At 37.1% G+C, this 18,906-nt stretch overlaps 1 protein-coding gene across 1 annotated transcript in view; it reads left to right on the top strand.

The window, feature by feature from the left end:
• The window catches only part of LOC126101504 (ubiquitin carboxyl-terminal hydrolase 21-like), a 258,245-nt gene that overhangs the window by 224,011 nt on the left and 15,328 nt on the right, over positions 1-18,906 (top strand). Inside the window, exons 8-10 of the mRNA XM_049912149.1 lie at positions 348-594; positions 2,474-2,552; positions 14,367-14,595. Of these exons, the coding sequence (XP_049768106.1) occupies positions 348-594; positions 2,474-2,552; positions 14,367-14,595 (555 nt within the window). The remainder of the gene's footprint in view (positions 1-347; positions 595-2,473; positions 2,553-14,366; positions 14,596-18,906) is intronic.

Here is an 18,906-nt window from a genome sequence, read left to right as displayed (position 1 = left end):
AGCATGACTGACATCACAATACCTTTCACTGAGGTTTCTCCCCATACTCACAAGAAGTGGATCACTCCCATCCTGGGCTCTCAGTGACGTGCCGTTCCTTTTCAGACTTCCCGAGCTTATCCCTCTTTCCTCCCTAAGAACCAAACTAACCATTTCAAATGGTAGGATAAGTGTTTTCACTTTCATGTGTGTGTTTTGGTGGTACTGGAATTTTGTTTCCCAAAGGTTTGTATGGGTCAGTCATTCTGTTAAAAAATCTCAGTTGACCTTTATTTTTGGTATACTTTTTCATTTTGATAGCAGTGAAGTATATACAGTATAACAATGCCAACTTAATGATTTTGCAGTGACCAGCAGAAATCAGCCGAAGCTTGGAAACGGTACCTTCGTGCTGACGACAGCAAGATAGTGGACATCTTTGTGGGCCAACTCAAATCGACACTGCGATGTACGGTGTGTGGTCACTGCTCTGTGACATTTGATCCCTTTTGGGATCTCTCTCTGCCTATCCCCGTGCGTACGGGGCAAGTGCGTCTCCAGCAGTGTCTCGACAGTTTCACACGGGAGGAAGTCCTCGATGGTGATGAGAAACCTGTAAGTTTCTTCATGTTGTATTTTTATGCTCCTTCTTTGGTGGGTTGTAAGTAGCCAGATATAATACAAAAACATTTTATTAATTTGAAATAGAGTAAAATGTCTTTCAAATACAATTTAAGTAGTTACAAATATTCTTTTATTTTAACTCATTAAGTACTCCAGATGATAGAAAGAAAAGAAGTGACTGATACACTGTAAGCCATCTTAAGTAAAGTGAAGAATACTATAGATATTGAGAAAGGGGCAGTAACACAAAATTTTTCTTATTCAAGAGTAATACTTATTCACAGAGATCCAAATCAAAATTACTGTAATGGATGCATGGCATTCTTTTGTAGAATTACCCTTCTTGAATGTAAACTGAGACTGACTCAGAATCTTATTTTTGCAGACCTTCTCAGCTGTTATTAAATTTATTACCACTTTAATATATTTCAAAAGTATGTTAATAGTGAAACAGATTGATTATGATAGATGTGTTACAATGGGGTTTAACAACAGTGTACTTTATTTTGTTTGTTTGAGAAAATAGTATGTGAGAATGGTATGTTATGTTTATGACTGGGTCCAGCAAATGTACTTAGACCAATACTTAATTACTTAAAAATGTGGTCAACTCGTTGAGTCTCTCACTTTTCTGGAAGTTGATGTGTCTGCAATTTCAGAATATGCCAACTCCTTGTGCCTCCATGTTGCATCCATACCTAATTTTATAACCATCTCATTTCAACATCAGTTTTCTTCTCTTTCAGTAGTGTTTAGTCACCTACATCACATTGTACCTTGATCTTAATTTTCTGGTTGATTTAGGAAGACAAGAAGGACATGCACTTTCTTTAATACCTCTAATAGTGTGATGCATTACTCTCATTGTGTTTACTGTTTCAGAAATTTTAGTTATCATAATCTCTCTCAGGATTGCATATTTAAATTAAGAAAACAACCTGAAAATGAACCACCTGACAACCAGTTGTAATAGGAATTTTGTCTGTGGCCATACTATCTTCACAGTTAACAACTTAATATTCACACCCTTATTGATGCAGAGGTCATCTTTTTTGTAGCTCTGTCTCCTCTTAACACTAGAATGTACATAAGTGTGAACCTTTTCAGAAATAAATTGCCAGCTTCTTCATTTTCAAAAATCTTACTACAAATCTTCATAATGTCACTTTAGCGATATTCACATTTATGTGCACAGTTGCTGTGTATCAGATGTATGTTTTACTCCTTACTGATAAGACAGACATCAGCACCAGCACCAACAGACATCAACTTGTATCATTTGCTATTTATTTACGACAATGTAGCTTACTAATTGTTTGATACATAATAAATACCTTCCTAATTCTTCCAAATATGGAATCAGATGTTGTGAACTCAAGTTGGTTCTAGTGAACAATATCCTTCAGTTTTTTTTATTTTATTTTTTTTTTTTATCCCACACATATTAGACTCAGGAAAGTTGGACACTCCTGGCTTGTTCTTTGGCTCCAGCTGTGCAGGAACTTGTTCATGAATACACAATATTGTTTGCTTTACATAAAAGTTCTCTGAGCATGGTACCACATCATGACTCTGGAGGAGGCCACGGTTACCATGACCAAAATATTGGTTTCATCAGTGATAATTACTTAGAACAAGATATGGTATCATACCAAGATAACTTTTATGCTAACTGTCTCTGGCTGTGGAAACTTAGGAAATTATATTGTTTGGTTTGTTTGTGTGTTTATTTTAGATGGTTAACACAAAGATATTTTGATAGTTTTAAAAAGTAATTTCCTAATTTTACATGTTATAGGACATAATTAAAAATTGGTGCATATATATTCAAAATTAATATAAGTTGTCAAGTTATTTTTACTTGTTGCAGACATGTTCAAAGTGCCAGATGCGTCGAAAATGTACAAAAAGTTTCACTATCCAGAAGTTTCCGAAGATTTTGGTGCTTCGTATCCTTTCAGTCAAAAAGAAATTCTTCCATTGAGTAACAAATAAAACATTATTTCTAATGTAACAATTACATCTACTGCGACAAGAGAAAAATTAGAAATGATTTTTGTATCAAGAATTAATTGAAAGTGACAGCTGTTCTGGTAGAACTAGAAAAAATATTTTTCTTTTCATCTTGCAGCTGGAAAAGAATTATTTACCCCATTTGTGACCTAGATGTATGGATTTCTTAAAGTAACTGAACTAATTGGGGTGACATTGAAATAAAATTTTTTAAAACATAAACTGTTTCAACCACACCACAGTCTGAACATGAGTAATGAGCAAAACACCAAAACAGTGCAGCTTAGGATTAATTTCATTAGATTGTCTACTGAAGCAAATTTGATTGATTCTTTGCATACAGTCATTGTGTGCTTCGCAGTATAGCTTGGGCACTGAACCAACAATGAAAACCTGGAATCAATGTTACTAGGCCCTTTGTCAGTGATCTAGAAGTACATGTAACAACCTCCATTAAAACAGCAATTCTCCTGATGTGACAGAAAATTCTCTCTCATAACTATCACAAATACCCTTTTTTTATCTGGTTAAACAACATTGTGTTCTTGTACCATACTATTGCCAGAAATTTTCTTGTTTTTTCTTGCACTGTGTTTACCTTGTCTATTCATCAACCACTAACTCTGCTTGTTCAAAACTTCCCATATCTTCTAACTGCCTGTACTCACAGTATCAGCCATCCATGTACTTGTTGAGCCTCCTGTTAATCCTCATCTCATTTTTTAGCTTATCTTCTTGTTATCTTCTTTGATACTAAACAGTGCTTTATGCTTCTCTTTTAATTAGCCTTTTCAATCTTTGTCCACTGATCTGCTCTTGTAAAAATTATATATTCTGGCAATCTTTATCAAATAGTGCAGAACTGGTATAACCAGTGCTTTGATGTGATGAAACAATTTGATTTGTAAGCCAAGTTAATATCCATTATTTCAAGAAGTTGCTTACTACCAACATTTATGCAGCATGTAGAAGTAAGATGCCAAACTTTTGTTAAAATTGAAAAGTTCCATTAACCTTACTATCAATGGCACATCAGTGCTTAAAAATGGATAGATCTTGAATATTAATGAACTTACTTTTCAGTTTTTACTTCTGCATGGAATTGTTCCCCATATTGTCCAAATCTTCCAAGTTGCAGTATTTATTCCTGCTCACATGAACAAGCAAGTAAGATGCATGATAGATATTGTTACAAATGGCATAGACACCAAACATTTATCTACATTTATTTTGCATTGGAAAAAAAATGGAAACTACATTTGATGATTCCATATTTATTTGAACTCATATGTGCAAGAAATTCAGATACAGAATAGAAACAGTGTTCAAGCTGCAAAGTTTCCAGATTTGTGCTAAAGAAAGATGTGTGCCCAGTTTTCCTTGTATCTGTTAACAAGTTATTCTGTCATTTCAATTCTGTGATTTAAAGGTTTCATTTTCTGTTTCAACTGTAAATATGAACTTTCAAATTTTTACTTAATTCATGTATATTATTTTTGATGATTTTAGACACTTCCAATATGTAGACAGTGCCATTACATAAATCAGTTAAATTTTGGAAGAGAGATCTGCATGCATCTTTTGGCTCTGGAATGTACATTGCTCCCTATGTCTCTCCTGAGTGAGAGGAATGAGTGATCTAAAGTCTATTCACCGAGAGCTGGGACGAAACATAAACAGTGTCACGTGAGCGACTACGCTCGTTTCCAGAGAAAGCATTCGGTGTTCACGTGATACGTAGGGGTGTGGAAAATCCTTGGCGCACGCTTTGCAGCTGGCGGCGTTCGGCTGGCTGCCGAGCTGTCACAGCGGACTGTGAGAAACCTGGGCAACAATGTACGAAATAAATTTAACAACAATGTTAAAATAATGTTAAACTGAGTTCATTCTGTCGAAGCAGATTTATTTTCATTCAGGTTTCTAACAAAACGCTCCATTAAAACACAATTAATTGTTAATTTTAATAACAATACCAGTAATAATAATGAGAAATGACGAAACAAGGTTCACTCTGTCGAGCTTGAACTGTTCTCATTGAAGTTTATAATAAACCGCTCCTCTCTCTCCTCTATAACGCAATCTAATTTCCACATTTGAGTTTCCACTTTTTCTACGACATGGAGGACGCACTTGTTCCAATCCTCTGCAGTCACTGTTCTTACTGCTTCTTCTAGCAGTACTTTAACTTCCGGCATTTTGTATGTGTTGTTTTTCGCTGCAACATAGCCTTTGATTCTGGCCCACACTAACTCGATGGCGTTTAATTCACAGTGGTACGGAGCAATTCTGAGAACAGTTTTCCCTGCATTCTTCGCCATTTCATCTATTGCGTATTCGTTGTGCGCTGTTCTGTGATTTTTAACTATATCTAAAAGTTCTTTCTTCAACATACCGTCTTCGAAATCGATGTTTTTAGATTTTAGCCACTCTGATATTTCGTGCTTATTGGAATTCGCATTGGGAACTTTCTCTTTTCTCCGAGAATGGTACGGCGCGTTATCAAGAACAATAACTGCATTTTCCTGAAGCCGAGGAAGAACATCTTGAAACCACTTCTCGAAGGTTTCGGCGCACGTCTCCTCATGATAATCTCCACTTTTCTTGGATTCGAAAGTCCACAAACATCCTTCAACGAACCCTGCTTTGCTGCCAATGTGTGCGATAATCAGACGTTTCCCTTTACCTGATGGGCCCTTGCTTCCGGTGGATAACCCGGACAGAAACGCTTGTTTTAAGGAATTTATAGTGTCATCTACCCAGACGTAACTTCGGGTATGTCCCGCGTTCATCCACGTCTCGCCCAAATAGTAAATGGGTCTGCCTTCATCTCTCAACCGTTTAATGGTTCGAAGATAACGCCGCCTCCATAAAAAGATGTCATCCCTGTCTACTAGCATGCTATCGCGCCCACGCCGGACATATTTGAAATTCATTTCTCTCAATAACTTATAAAATGTAGTTCTCCAAAAATTGCCCAGATCTGCATCTTCGTTCACGACTCTAAGCACTTTGTCAATTGATGGCAATTCGTTACGAAAAAAGAAATTCGTGTACTTTCCTTCGTATCGCATTTCTATCGAAGTCATCAACATTTTCAGAAAGTTTGGCGTAATTTTCCTTTCTTGGGAGACTTCAAAGAGTGTGTGGCCTTGTACTCAGTTATCACACGATGCACTGAAGAACGTCCAACACCTGTAGCTGCAGCTGTTTTCGAAACAATGTCACTCATCGACTGCTCTGGATGTAAAAGTTCCGTTTTACACGCATTAAGCACCATGTGCTTCTCAGAAGAGCTTAATGATTTCTTCTTTGCTCGCTTCTTTGGTAGACTTAGAACTGACACGTCGACCTCGCTCGCTGAATCCGTGGATGACATAATGAGGACAGCCGTGTGTGACGCTAATGAAATAAGTGAATATATAAAATAAGAAACCATGCGATGCTATTGGATGCGCACATAAATAGTGAATGCTCAGCGTGACTACAAACACATATACTTACTCTAATGATCAACAACGAGTCTTTCAAGCGTCTTTACAGATGAACTTAAGATATCCTGAAATCGCCGCTGTACAACACCCACTAAGGAGCTCACACCTGCAACTGAGACGGCCACACTTACTGAGCGCCGCGCCTGCGAACCGCACAATGCATGGCTCATAAAGGACAAACGGTTGCACCCATCGCATTCGAACAAACTACAAAATTAAATTCAAACCTTTCTGAAACTTTTCTCGGTTACACCCCCACAAAAGAATGTAAAGGGAAAAAGTTTGTCGCTTACTGTATTTCGGACGATGATTTGGTAACAGTTCTATACCAGACGTGAAATTTTAATTCATTGATTCACTATTACTGACTCTATTGAGCAGAAAATTTGCAGACGTCATCAACATATAGTACTGAAGGCAATTATAAAATTATTTTGCTGTGTGACACACAGTTTAGGAGATATGGCGTGATAAATATAGAGTAACGCGAAAAAACAACTTTTCCTGGAAGCTTAAATATTTCTCTTTTTGAGTGACAATAAATTTTAATGTAATGTAAACAAAGGTGTCGGAAGGTAGTTCTCGGGTCTGTTTATCATGTTCAGGTGCCAAATTATAAAAAAACACGACTTTCATTTTTTAATTTCTGACGCCCCTGCCTTGTACACCCCTCGACGGCAGCGCTGTGGTCATGCGCCTTGCCGTGTTTACAGTACGTCTCTTGTTTCGGTGAATGGAGTATAGGTAGAAATGTTCCTCAAATTGTGATACCATATTTCATTATTGCATGCAATTTAGCACAATATGCAGTATATGCAATCCTGGCTTGTGCCATGTCAAGCTTGTGTAGGGCATAGCATACTTTATGCAGTTTGCAAATGTTTATGTGCCACAAGTGTAGAAATTATAATTTCTGATGTAAAAATATTTTCAAGTCACAGTGTTTCATATCAGTTCTTTTATGAAAGTTTAGGAAGACAGTTTTTTATATTGGTTATGACATTATTTTGTACCACCAGTCGTCCCATTTTCTGTTATTTCATTTATGGTTTCTTGTAGCTCATAATTTTTTTTATTCTACTGAGAATATCACCTCTGCAAAGAGTGTAGCGGTTGTGGCACTGATGTTTTACAATGTGTCATTTATTTACAAAAGGAATAATACTAGATTAAGTATTGAACTTTGAGATAAGCATTGTAGAATTTCTCTCTATAACCAGAGTGGCTGTAGGAGAACACTGATGAAAGTTAAGAAAATCTGCTATCTATAGGAGCCAGTGGCTCTAAGAGGTTGCAAATTTCCTCAGTTTCACACATGTTCTCCTGCCACTTGTAATCTTCCACTTCCTTCCTTTTTCCAGCTATTGTCTACAGTAGGCAATGTCTTCTATGAAAAATTTGAGAGGAGCGAAGATTACAATACACATGCTAGTTTACTCGGCTTTTCGTGTAGTATTGGCTCCATTTATTTTTGTCTAAGGGTCTGATTCTTGGAACTGAAATTCCCACATTTTAGGTCCTCATGATTAAATTGATCTAAATAAATTTGAAGATTGTTGTTGCAGAATTTTTGTTGTTTTTGTTGTCTTCAGTCCAGAGACTGAATGCAGCTCTCCATGCTTCTCTATCCTGTGCAAACTTCATCTCCCAGTACCTACTGCAACCTACATCCTTCTGCATCTGCTTAGTGTATTCATCTCTTTGTCTCCCTCTACGATTTTTACCCTCCACACTACCCTCCAATACTAAATTGGTGATCCCTTGATGCCGCAGAACAAGTCCTACCAACCAATCCCTTCTTCTAGTCAAGTTGTGCCACAAACTCCTCTTCTCCCCAATCCTATTCAGTACCTCCTCATTAGTTATGTGATCTACCCATCTAATCTTCAGCATTCTTCTGAAGCATCACATTTTGAAAGCTTCTATTCTCTTCTTGTCTAAACTATTTATTGTCCACGTTTCACTTCCATACATGGCTATACTCCATACAAATACTTTGAGAAACGTTAATATATTTTGTCACATTTTAGTATTTCATACAGTCTTTTGAATTATCACATTAACTAAGCCGAAATTAGCCTGTTCGCACAAAATACAAAAATATGTCCAATCACATCAAAGTCATGCTCACTACTGCTCCACTCTGCAGTAATAACCTTATTCTAAAGGGCTTACAATTTTTCTTGAGAAATGACTTTCTGTTAATTTCACTCTGTTATTTTCAATTATTATTTCATAAATGAATCCAGAAAAAAAAGCAGTAAACAGTACTAGATTGCATAATCAATAATAGAAATTTTAAGTGTATCAAATAATTCATAATTTCAAATGCTTCTAAAAAAAAAATAATTTTAACTGTACATTCAGAGCTAGTACTTATGGATTGTAACATCAAAAATAAAATAATTCCTCTTCATAAATTTTATCTTGAAATATAACATATTGTATATAAAATAATCTGAAAGTTTTTGGAAAAACAGCTGAGATAATATTGAACCATCCAAAATTTGAAAAATAATACTGGTATCGACAACTATTGTTGAGGAAAAGTAATGCTAGAGGAGGATGTCCTGTTACACACACTGTGTAATGGGTAGATTTTTTTTATCGGTCCAATTATATTACAGTTTCAAAAATTGATTGTTGTTATTGATTTATAACAAGAGTGTAATTTTTCATTACAGCCTTGATCATTGTGTGTTGTTGGCACTTAGTGTTTCCTTTTTGTAGTATATAAATTGTATCCGTTCAATAGGATGTTTTTAGTGTAGTCTGTCTTCTAAAATTTTGTGATGTCACAGATGTTTGTAGTTGTTCATTTATTACTTCTGAACACATTCAAAATTTATTTAATGCGGGATACAATGATATAAGCTTGTAATTATGTACAATTTTTCCTTGCCTTTCTTAAAATGCAGAACTACTAGTTCAGCAATAGGAGCAGAACCACCCATCTCAAGCAATGACTGATGGGTAAACAGAAAATTAAAGTCAAGATGTCTGTCTTGGATAGAGCTTGTAATTTTCAAGTGGAAAGGGGGTCATGTGACATATTGAACAGATAGAGAACTATACAAGAAAAACAGTGATGTGGTTTATTCAATTTGATATTTGGAGAAAAGAACATCTATACATGCTATTAAATTGGATTTCAAACCAATGCCACTCAAGCAGACCACCTATTACCCACAGAGTGATGGTGAAACCTGTCATAAAATTCTGTGAAACTAGCTCTGTCACAGACAAATTGAAAGCTGGATGACCAAAAGTGGCAGTGAATGAAGCAACATCAACCACTGTTCATCATTCACTGAAAGTTCAGATCATATTACGTGCCATATCTCGCAAGAAAGTGGGGTCAACCATACATCAAAAATGAGAATTTTGGCAACAAATAATGGCACCATTACAAAAATTACAGAGTATCACTGAGGGTGATACAGATCATTGGGGTCAGTTTGTGGAATGGGTGACATACAAATTCTTCGAAAACCTTAATTTCCCCTATGACACATTGTTTATGGATGAAGCTAATTTTTGTGTGGACAGAAGTAAATAAACAGAATCACACTTACCCTCACTGGATGGATCCATTGAAGGTAGTTGGCACATTGAAAGTGATCGTTTGGTGTGAAATATGGAGTTCTCGTATTGTTGAGCAGTTCTTCAGTCAGGATACAGTAACAGCAGCCTGTTATCTGTAGTTGTTAGATGAAGGTATGTTGCCATCAATGCTTTCTAACGACGGGATATTTCAACCTTTTTTATTTTATTTATTTATTTATTTTTTTAGCATGATGGCGCTACACCTCTGTTATAAGCTAGCTGTCCATGTATACCTGGATATCCAGCTACCTGGATGTGGATATCCAGGCATATCTGGATATCCAACTTCCCTGGGGGTTGATAGGTCTGGTAGAGTGGCCTCGTCGTCCCCCAAATTTAAGTCAGTCAGATCCGAGGGGAGGGGGGGGGGGGGGGGCTGTGAATGCAGTTGTGTATGTGGTGAAGATTGGGAGTGAACTGTTGATCTTGTGCTTGAATTCTGGTTTGAATTGTACCCAGGTCCCATAATATTCTTATTGAAATGATTTGTCAATGAAGGCATTGCATTGTGTGCAATTAAAAAAAATAGAGTTCCATGTGTTACTGTAAAATATAATTCATGTTAACTATTTTACTTATTTTTCTTTTACCCATTTTTGTTGAACTGAAACATAAAAGTACCAGGATAACTTGCTCTTCAGAGTTTCCATGTATTTGCGTTCTGAGCATACAAAATGTCCCAAACAGCATCAAGAATGATAGAAAAAAGTAACAGAAGGAAAGTGTTAGATCTACAACTTTGCTTCTACCATTTTTTCTCAAAGTTCAAGGCTTCATTGTGAAAAACTTACAAAAATTCAAAGTTTTGGCCATCACAGGCATCTACTTTCTCCCATCTTTTGGTCAGCGTATGGATCCTGCGACAGAAGAACTGCAGTTGTTCGTATGACTGGAAGTGCTAATCAGCCAGGCCATGTGCCATTGATTGAAAAACATGGTGTTGAGAGGGACCAATGTCTGGAAAATATGGCAAATGGGGTAGGACTTTCCAGCCCAATATTTCCAAGTACATTTTTATGGGATTTGCGATGTGGGATAAGCATTGTCATGTTACAAAATCACCTCTTTGTATCTATCGCTGTATTGTGGCTGTGTGTCTTTCAGTGCTAAACTCAGATGCATCAATTGCTTTTGATAATGATCTCCATTGATTGTTTTCATTGATCTGAGTAGCTTAGAAAACCTTCTGTCTTCAACCACCATGGTGGTCTGTGACATCAAGATCACCATTCTTGAAGCACTGAAACCATTCTCTGCACTTTCTTTCATTAGTAGGTGCCTCATCACTCAGTATTTTATGAGAGACAGCCATGTTAAAAACTTCCCTCAAATGGCAAGAACTGGGCTTGTAAGTTGATATATTTAATTGAGAATAACTTTATGATGCACAAATACTTTGATGGTGTTATGTTTACAAATTCCTAATTTTATTTTATGACATTATTTACCACCTGTAACACATCTTGCTATTGTGAAACAGCAGGAGCAAAGTTCATTAATAAACAGAAAAATACATTAAAGAGACTGAACATCATGTGAATACAAGCAAAAATGATATTGGAAACATTAATAGAGAAAGCTGGCATCAATAAGTTCAGTTTGATTGAGAGAGTATCAACCTCAGATCGTTATGTGTTCATCTGCTGGTTAAGTGCCACAAGGAATGGGTGAAGCAGATAACAACTAACCTACAATGCACTAGTCTACATTTTGAGCAGATTTTGTAGCCTTTATATGTTATCACCAGCATTTGTCATGTTTTCTACAAAGTGTGGCATAAACTGAGAATGAATAAAGCTAAATAGAAGACACTATCGTTTTTTTAATGCCATTCTCTGTCATTTTGACACATCACCTGTGTCTGTTTGATATGTCTCATGGCCTCCTTTTCCATTTAAAAATTACAAGTTGCATCCCACGAGGTAGCTTTCAAAGTGGCTCCCTCACAGCAGCATAGCCTTACAGGTTTTCCCCCCTCTCCCATCTCATATTACTCGACTTTAAATTTCTGTTTATCCAGCAGTTTTTGTTTTGAAAAGTTGTTCCAGGTCTATGGATCTGCCTGTGTTTTGCTGTTATGAGATAATTAGAAGTAAACATATCATCAAAGAGTCTTTGTCAGGTTCTGTGAAAAATGACTTTGATGCATATACGAAAACACCCACTGGACTTAAAAAGTTTACGTTGTCAGGTGCTGCTAGTCTGGTTTGAATCCAGGCTGTCTGTAAATGAACCAGACCATCATGCACAGTGTATGATACATACAACTGTGTGTCTTCAAGATGTTGTTGTTGTTGTTGTTGTTGTGATCTTCAGTCCTGAGACTGGTTTGATGCAGCTCTCCATGCTACTCTATCCTGTGCAAGCTTCTTCATCTCCCAGTACGTACTGCAGCCTACATACTTCTGAATCTGCTTAGTGTATTCATCTCTTTGTCTCCCTCTATAATTTTTACCCTCCACACTGCCCTCCAATACTAAATTGGTGATCCCTTGATCCCTCAGAACATGTCCTACCAACTGATCCCTTCTTCTAGTCAAGTTGTGCCACAAACTCCTCTTCTCCCCAATCCTATTCAGTACCTCCTCATTAGTTATATGATCTACCCATCTAATCTTCGGCATTCTTCTGTAGCACCACATTTCGAAAGCTTCTATTCTCTTCTTGTCCAAACTATTTATCGTCCATATTTCACTTCCATACATGGCTACACTCCATACAAATACTTTCAGAAACGACTTCCTGACACTTAAATCTATACTCGATGTTAACAAATTTCTCTTCTTCAGAAACGCTTTCCTAGCCACTGCCAATCTACATATTATATCCTCTTTACTTCGACAATCATCAGTTATTTTGCTCCCCAAATAGCAAAACTCCTTTACTACTTTAAGTGTCTCATTTCCTAATCTAATTCCCTCAGCATCACCAGACTTAATTCGACTACATTCCATTATCCTCGTTTTGCTTTTGTTGATTTTCATCTTATATCCTCCTTTAAAGACACTGTCCATTCCGTTCAACTGCTCTTTCAAGTCGTCTCTGTCGTCTCTGACAGAATTGCAATATCATCGGTGAACCTCAAAGTTTTTATTTCTTCTCCGTGGATTTTAATACCTACTCTGAATTTTTCTTTTGTTTCCTTTACTGCTTGCTCAATATACAGATTGAATAACATCGGGGAGAGGCTAGAACCCTGTCTCACTCCCTTCCCAACCACTGTTTCCCTTTCATGCCCCTTTACTCTTATAATTGCCATCTGGTTTCTGTACAAATTGTAAATAGCCTTTCCCTCCCTGTATTTTACCCCTGCCACCTTCAGAATTTGAAAGAGAGTATTCCAGTCGACATTGTCAAAAGCTTTCTCTAAGTCTACAAATGCTGGAAATGTAGGTTTGCCTTTCCTTAATCTATTTTCTAAGATAAGTCGTAGGGTCAGTATTGCCTCACGTGTTCCAATATTTCTACAGAATCCAAACTGATCTTTCCCGAGGTCGGCTTCTACCAGTTTTTCCATTTGTCTGTAAACAATTCGTGTTAGTATTTTGCAGCCGTGGCTTATTAAACTGATAGTTCAGTAATTTTCACATCTGTCAATGCCTGCTTTCTTTGCGTTTGGAATTATTATATTCTTCTTGAAGTCTGAGGGTATTTCGCCTGTCTCATACATTTTGCTCACCAGATAGTAGAGTTTTGTCAGGACTGGTTCTCCCAAGGCCGTCAGTAGTTCTAATGGAATGTTGTCTACTCCCAGGGCCTTGTTTCGATTTAGGTGTTTCAGTGCTCTATCAAACTCTTCACGCAGTATCATATCTCCTATTTCATCTTCATCTACATCCTTTTCCATTTCTATAACATTGCCCTCAAGTATATCGCCCTTGTATAGACCCTCTATATACTCCTTCCACCTTTCTGCTTTCCCTTCTTTGCTTAGAACTGGGTTTCCATCTGAGCTTTTGATATTCATACAAGTGGTTCTCTTTTCTCCAAAGGTCTCTTTAATTTTCCTGTGGGCAGTATCTATCTTACCCCTAGTGAGATAAGCCTCTACATCCTTACATTTGTCCTCTAGCCATCCCTGCTTAGCCATTTTGCACTTCCTGTCAATCTCATTTTTGAAACGTTTGTATTCCTTTTTGCCTGCTTCATTTACTGCATTTTTATATTTTCTCCTTTCGTCAATTAAATTCAATATTTCTTCTGTCACCCTAGGATTTCTACTAGCCCTCGTCTTTTTACCTACTTGATCCTCCACTGCCTTCACTACTTCATCCCTCAAAGCTACCCGTTCTTCTTCTACTGTATTTCTTTCCCCCATTCCTGTCAATTGTTCCCTTATGCTCTCCCTGAAACTCTGTACAACTTCTGGTTTAGTCAGTTAATCCAGGTCCCATCTCCTGAAATTCCCATTATTCAAGATATTGTGTGCAGAAATGGGAATGCTGATCCAGCTGTACACTTGAAAAGAAATCCATCCTTGATTCTCTTTGAATAAACTTAAATATTGAAATATTATGGTACATTTAGATTGTAAGCATTTCAGTATGTGAATGATTAGTGGATTTGCATGTAAACATCTGTGATTATTATTATTTATGATAAATGGTAAGATTAGCACTGTCGTACTGTGTTATCCTTAATAAAGAATTTCAGATTTGAAACGGTTTTCACCTACTGAAAGGTTCCGTGGTAAATTGAATGTGACTGTTGACTTTCCACTAACTGGCCTAGACCTGAGTGCGTATGCTGCTAACAGGGGTCAGGGTTGCACATACAACTTGTATGGAGTTGCAAACCACTCTGGGACAACTTACTCGGGACACTACACTGCGTACTGCAAGCACCCTTATACGGGAGAATGGCACGAGTACAATGACTCAAGGTGAGTCTTACATAATTTATTTCACTTTTGATCAAGAATGAACTAAGCCTCTTATGTAAAAATAGAAATATTGTAGTCCACGAGTTAGCGAAATTTTTGTTGTGGAAGATGGTAAGAGATGGGAAACGCCACACTAATGCCATACCCTGTAAACTAGTTTTTGGGTGTGGCGGAGAGGGTACTTTGTGTACAACTGTCACTTCCCTCATTCTTGTTTTTACTAATGGTCCACACAAAAAACATTTGTCAGTAAGCCTCCATGTGAGTTCAATTCTCCCTGATTTTACCTTCATGGTCTTTTTGCAACCCATACATTGGAGGAAGCAAAATGCTCGTTGACTGTACTAGGAACACATGCTCTTGGAATTGTAACAATAAACCACACAGTGATGCATAATATGCCTCTTGTAGCATCTGCCACTGGACTCGAGTGAGCATCTCTGTGTTGTTTTCACTCTTACTAAATGAACTACTTTTCTTTGGATCTTTTTCCCCTCTCAATGCTATATGGTACAGGTCCCAGACTTGGCGAGCAGTGTTCAAGTATTGGTCAAATGACAGTTTTGTAAGCCATCTGCTTTGTGGGTGAACTACATCTCATCCTTCTCACGACTCTGTCTGTCTCTGCCGTACATGCGATCAGTTTATGTGGCTATATGTGGCTACTCCAACCCATGTGGGAGGCACAAACCACATTCCACTGAACCCATGATACCTGTAGCCACAGCAAAGCCACAAAGATGCCAGACCTTCACTCCACCATCACATTTCCAGCCCCATGCTGCGCTTTAATTTCTGGCAGCTGCTGTCCTGTGCGTTCATTGCACCCTGTTGTTTTGTTCACTGTTTTTGCTGTTGGAGGAGTTATTACTTCGTTTGCTGTTACTGTTATTTATTTTGTGGTACTGAACTATGCCAGAAAGGAGTTCATCAAAAGCTACAAGTGGAAATGTTCCTCGTCATTCTCTTGTCTGGGGAGAGGTGTACAAGGTCAGTCAAGAGAAATGGTTTGGTGCATTATGTGCCTATTCTGAGAGTGAAAGACAAAATGGTGGCCTACTGCTCTCTGTTAATAGTGTTAACCGATAGAACTGCTGTAGCTCTGTACATAAACAAAAAGACTTTTGTGAAGATCAGCAAGGATATGTTTGAGAAATAAAAAGATCCTGGAAAAACATAGAAACTTGAAACTCTGGGGGAGGGGGGAAGCTGTATGGATAATCAGATTACCAACACAGACTGATCTGCCCGTAGCATTGCATGATCTACAATTTTACTGTGGGCATTTTTGTGGCCATAAGCTGTTGATGGAGTGGGAGAATGTAAGTCCATGGTGATGCCGATTTTTTTAAGACAGATCCGCAGCACAAATATTGATGAAGTAGTGTGGATTGATGAGATGTGGTCTGTTCTGGTCACATTGTCAGGCAGAACTGTAAAGATGACACAAGTAAAGGAGCACTGGAAATGTCTTCCAGCAAGGGGAACAGACTTCTGTTTTATGATGCAGGCACCTCTGTAGCTAAGTGGTCAGTATGGCTGGGGGCCCAGGTTCAATTTGTGACAGGGTCAGAGATTTTATCTACTCACAGACTATGTGTTTCATTGTCCTCATAGTCATTTCATCATCGTTGATGTGCAAGTCACTGAAGTGGTGTCATATAAAAAGACTTGCACTAGGCAGCTGAACAACACCAGATAGTGTCTCCCGGCCAGTAATTTCATTTCAGTGGTGATCTGTTCACTACAGATATAGATGTGTGAAGAAAATTATTCTGAAGATTTGATGGGAGTATTTAATATTCAATTTTTTTTATTACCATGTAGTACATGGATCCATTTATTTTATTTATTTAATCATTCTAATCCTACATGTATAGAATATATTCAAGGATATTCAACATGGTTTGTATTGGATTCCGGAGGACTAGATATTTAAGTAATTTAGCAAAGAACCATATATACAACAAACATTAGAGAAAACATACAAAGTAGAATATTTGTAATGAATCTTTATTTTTGTTGTTTGGTTTCTAGATACTCTGTCAGACTGTAAAAGCAATGACCAATCAAATATGCCTTTAGTTCAGCCTTAAAACTACTGTGTTTACTTACTGACTTAGTATGGTTTGGCAGATTATTGTAAATTTTTATCCCAATATGTAGGGTGCCTTTTTGGCACAATGATGTTCTCACCTGTTTCATATGAAAATCAGATTTTTTTCTTGTCTTGTATGCATGTATATCTTCATTTTTTAATAAGATATCTGGGTGTCTACCAATATATTGTTTTATGAAAACTGACATTTTGTAGATAAAAATCCAATTAAGAGGAAGAACTGACAAGTTTTTGAATATGAGTCTTCATGATTTCCTATTATTTACCCATTCAATAATTCTTAATATTCTCTTTTGCGTCTTGGAAAGTTTAATATTTGTTGTTGTATTGCCCCAGAAGATTATGCTATATTTAATTACAGAATGCACATAGAAGTAGTATTCATTTAACAGGCTGGCTTTGCTGCAACAAGTTTTTAAGATCCTTATCATGAGTAGGTTTTGCTTAGTTTTCTTTGCAAATATTCAATGTGTACCTCCATTTTGTGTTGTTCTGGAGCCAGAGTCCCAGAAATTTTGTGCTGTCAACACTTTCAAGAACTCTGTCCCTTAGTTCTATTTGTATGTTTAGGTGGTGCCTTTCTTTTAGATTATAGAAGTTCAGTGCTACTGTCTTTTCTTTGTTTATAATTAGCTTGTTATAGTTGAACCACAGTTCTACACTGTTCGTTGTTTGGATGGCAGAGTCTTTCAGTTTTTCTTGTGTTTTCCCACTAATAAGGAAGCTTGTATCATCTGCAAATTGGAGAGTAGTTTGGCAATACTTGTTGTACATAAGATCATTGACATAGAGGAGAAACAGAATGGGTCCTAATACACTGGTAGTTGAGGAACACCATATTTCACATTTTCACATCCTGAATAGTAGTAGCTGATTTTGTTGTGTTCAGTATATTGCACTTCAACAAACTGTTTGTGACCACATAGGTATGTCCTGAGCCACTCATTGGATATATCTCTAATTCCTAATTGGTCAAGCTTCTGCAGTAGGGCATTATCGTCAGTGGTGTTGAAAACTTTGGACAAATCAAGACAATGCCCGTCACAAACTCACTCGCATCCAGTTTAGCATAGGTTTCATTAAGAAATTCAAATATTGCTCTCTCAGTTGAATAGCCTTTCCTGAAATCATGCTGTGAGGGAGAGCGAATTTTATGTTTATTCTGGAAATCGGACAATCTCTTATAATTTATTTTTTTTTGTAAAATTACAGGCAATAGGGCTATTAATCTATAATGTGTAACACCTCCTGGATTTCCTTTTTTGAGCAGTGGTTTCAGTTTTGCTGTTTTTAAGCAAGAAGGGCAGGTTCCTGATGCCAGTGAGCTGTTGCACGAGTGTGTCAAGGGTTCAGCTAAGGCAAGACGGCATTTTTTAATTATTGCATCTGGTATTCCATCAATTCCACACGTGTACCCTGTTTTCAAGGTTTTTATAACTGATAAAATTTCTTCAGTATTTGTGGGTGAAAGTAACAATGATTTAGACACATTTCTCATCCTATTCGATGATGGATGGATTTTGTTGTGTTCTTCCAGTCCACTCACCAGCTGTTCACTTATGTTTGCAAAATATTTGTTGAAGGTCTCTGTAGTTTGGTTCGGCAAGAATCAAATATTTATATATTGTTTGGTTTCACTTGTTTGATTTTTTTATAACTTCTCATATAGCTTTAGATTTATTTTTTGAGCTTTCAATGTGTTTGTCATTTGCCATTAAGAGATTTCATATTTGATAGGATACTGGCTGACAGACTGAGCATTGTCCTGATATTAATTTTGCCAGTTTGATCTCTGACCAAGACGAACATCTTCCTTTCGTTCATTATTAAGCAGTATGTACCCTTGCAGTAGACTCAGTGTGAGATGATCGTGGATAGTTTCTGTATGCGTGACACAGCTTCTTTGCATGTCTACAATACAATTTTGTCAATGTTTCTACAGCAACAGTTCTTCACATATCTATAGATGGCTACTGTTTTCTCCTACAGCCAACTGTACTTCACAGTTGAAAGCTGTCAAAAGCACTACCAGATCTCACAGATTTCCTTAAGTTGACTTGATTGTAGGAGTGACTTAGTAAGAAAGAATATGTGTATTAAAACTGTATGCATGATGCAGCATTTTTTCACACATCTTAGTGTTTGACATCACATCTCTTGAACTGTGTGTTGGTACATTCAGCAGCACATGT

Source organism: Schistocerca cancellata, chromosome 9 (genome assembly GCF_023864275.1).
Source record: "Schistocerca cancellata isolate TAMUIC-IGC-003103 chromosome 9, iqSchCanc2.1, whole genome shotgun sequence".
Classification (NCBI taxonomy): Eukaryota; Metazoa; Arthropoda; class Insecta; order Orthoptera; family Acrididae; genus Schistocerca; species Schistocerca cancellata.
This window is presented reverse-complemented; position numbering and strand designations above follow the sequence as displayed.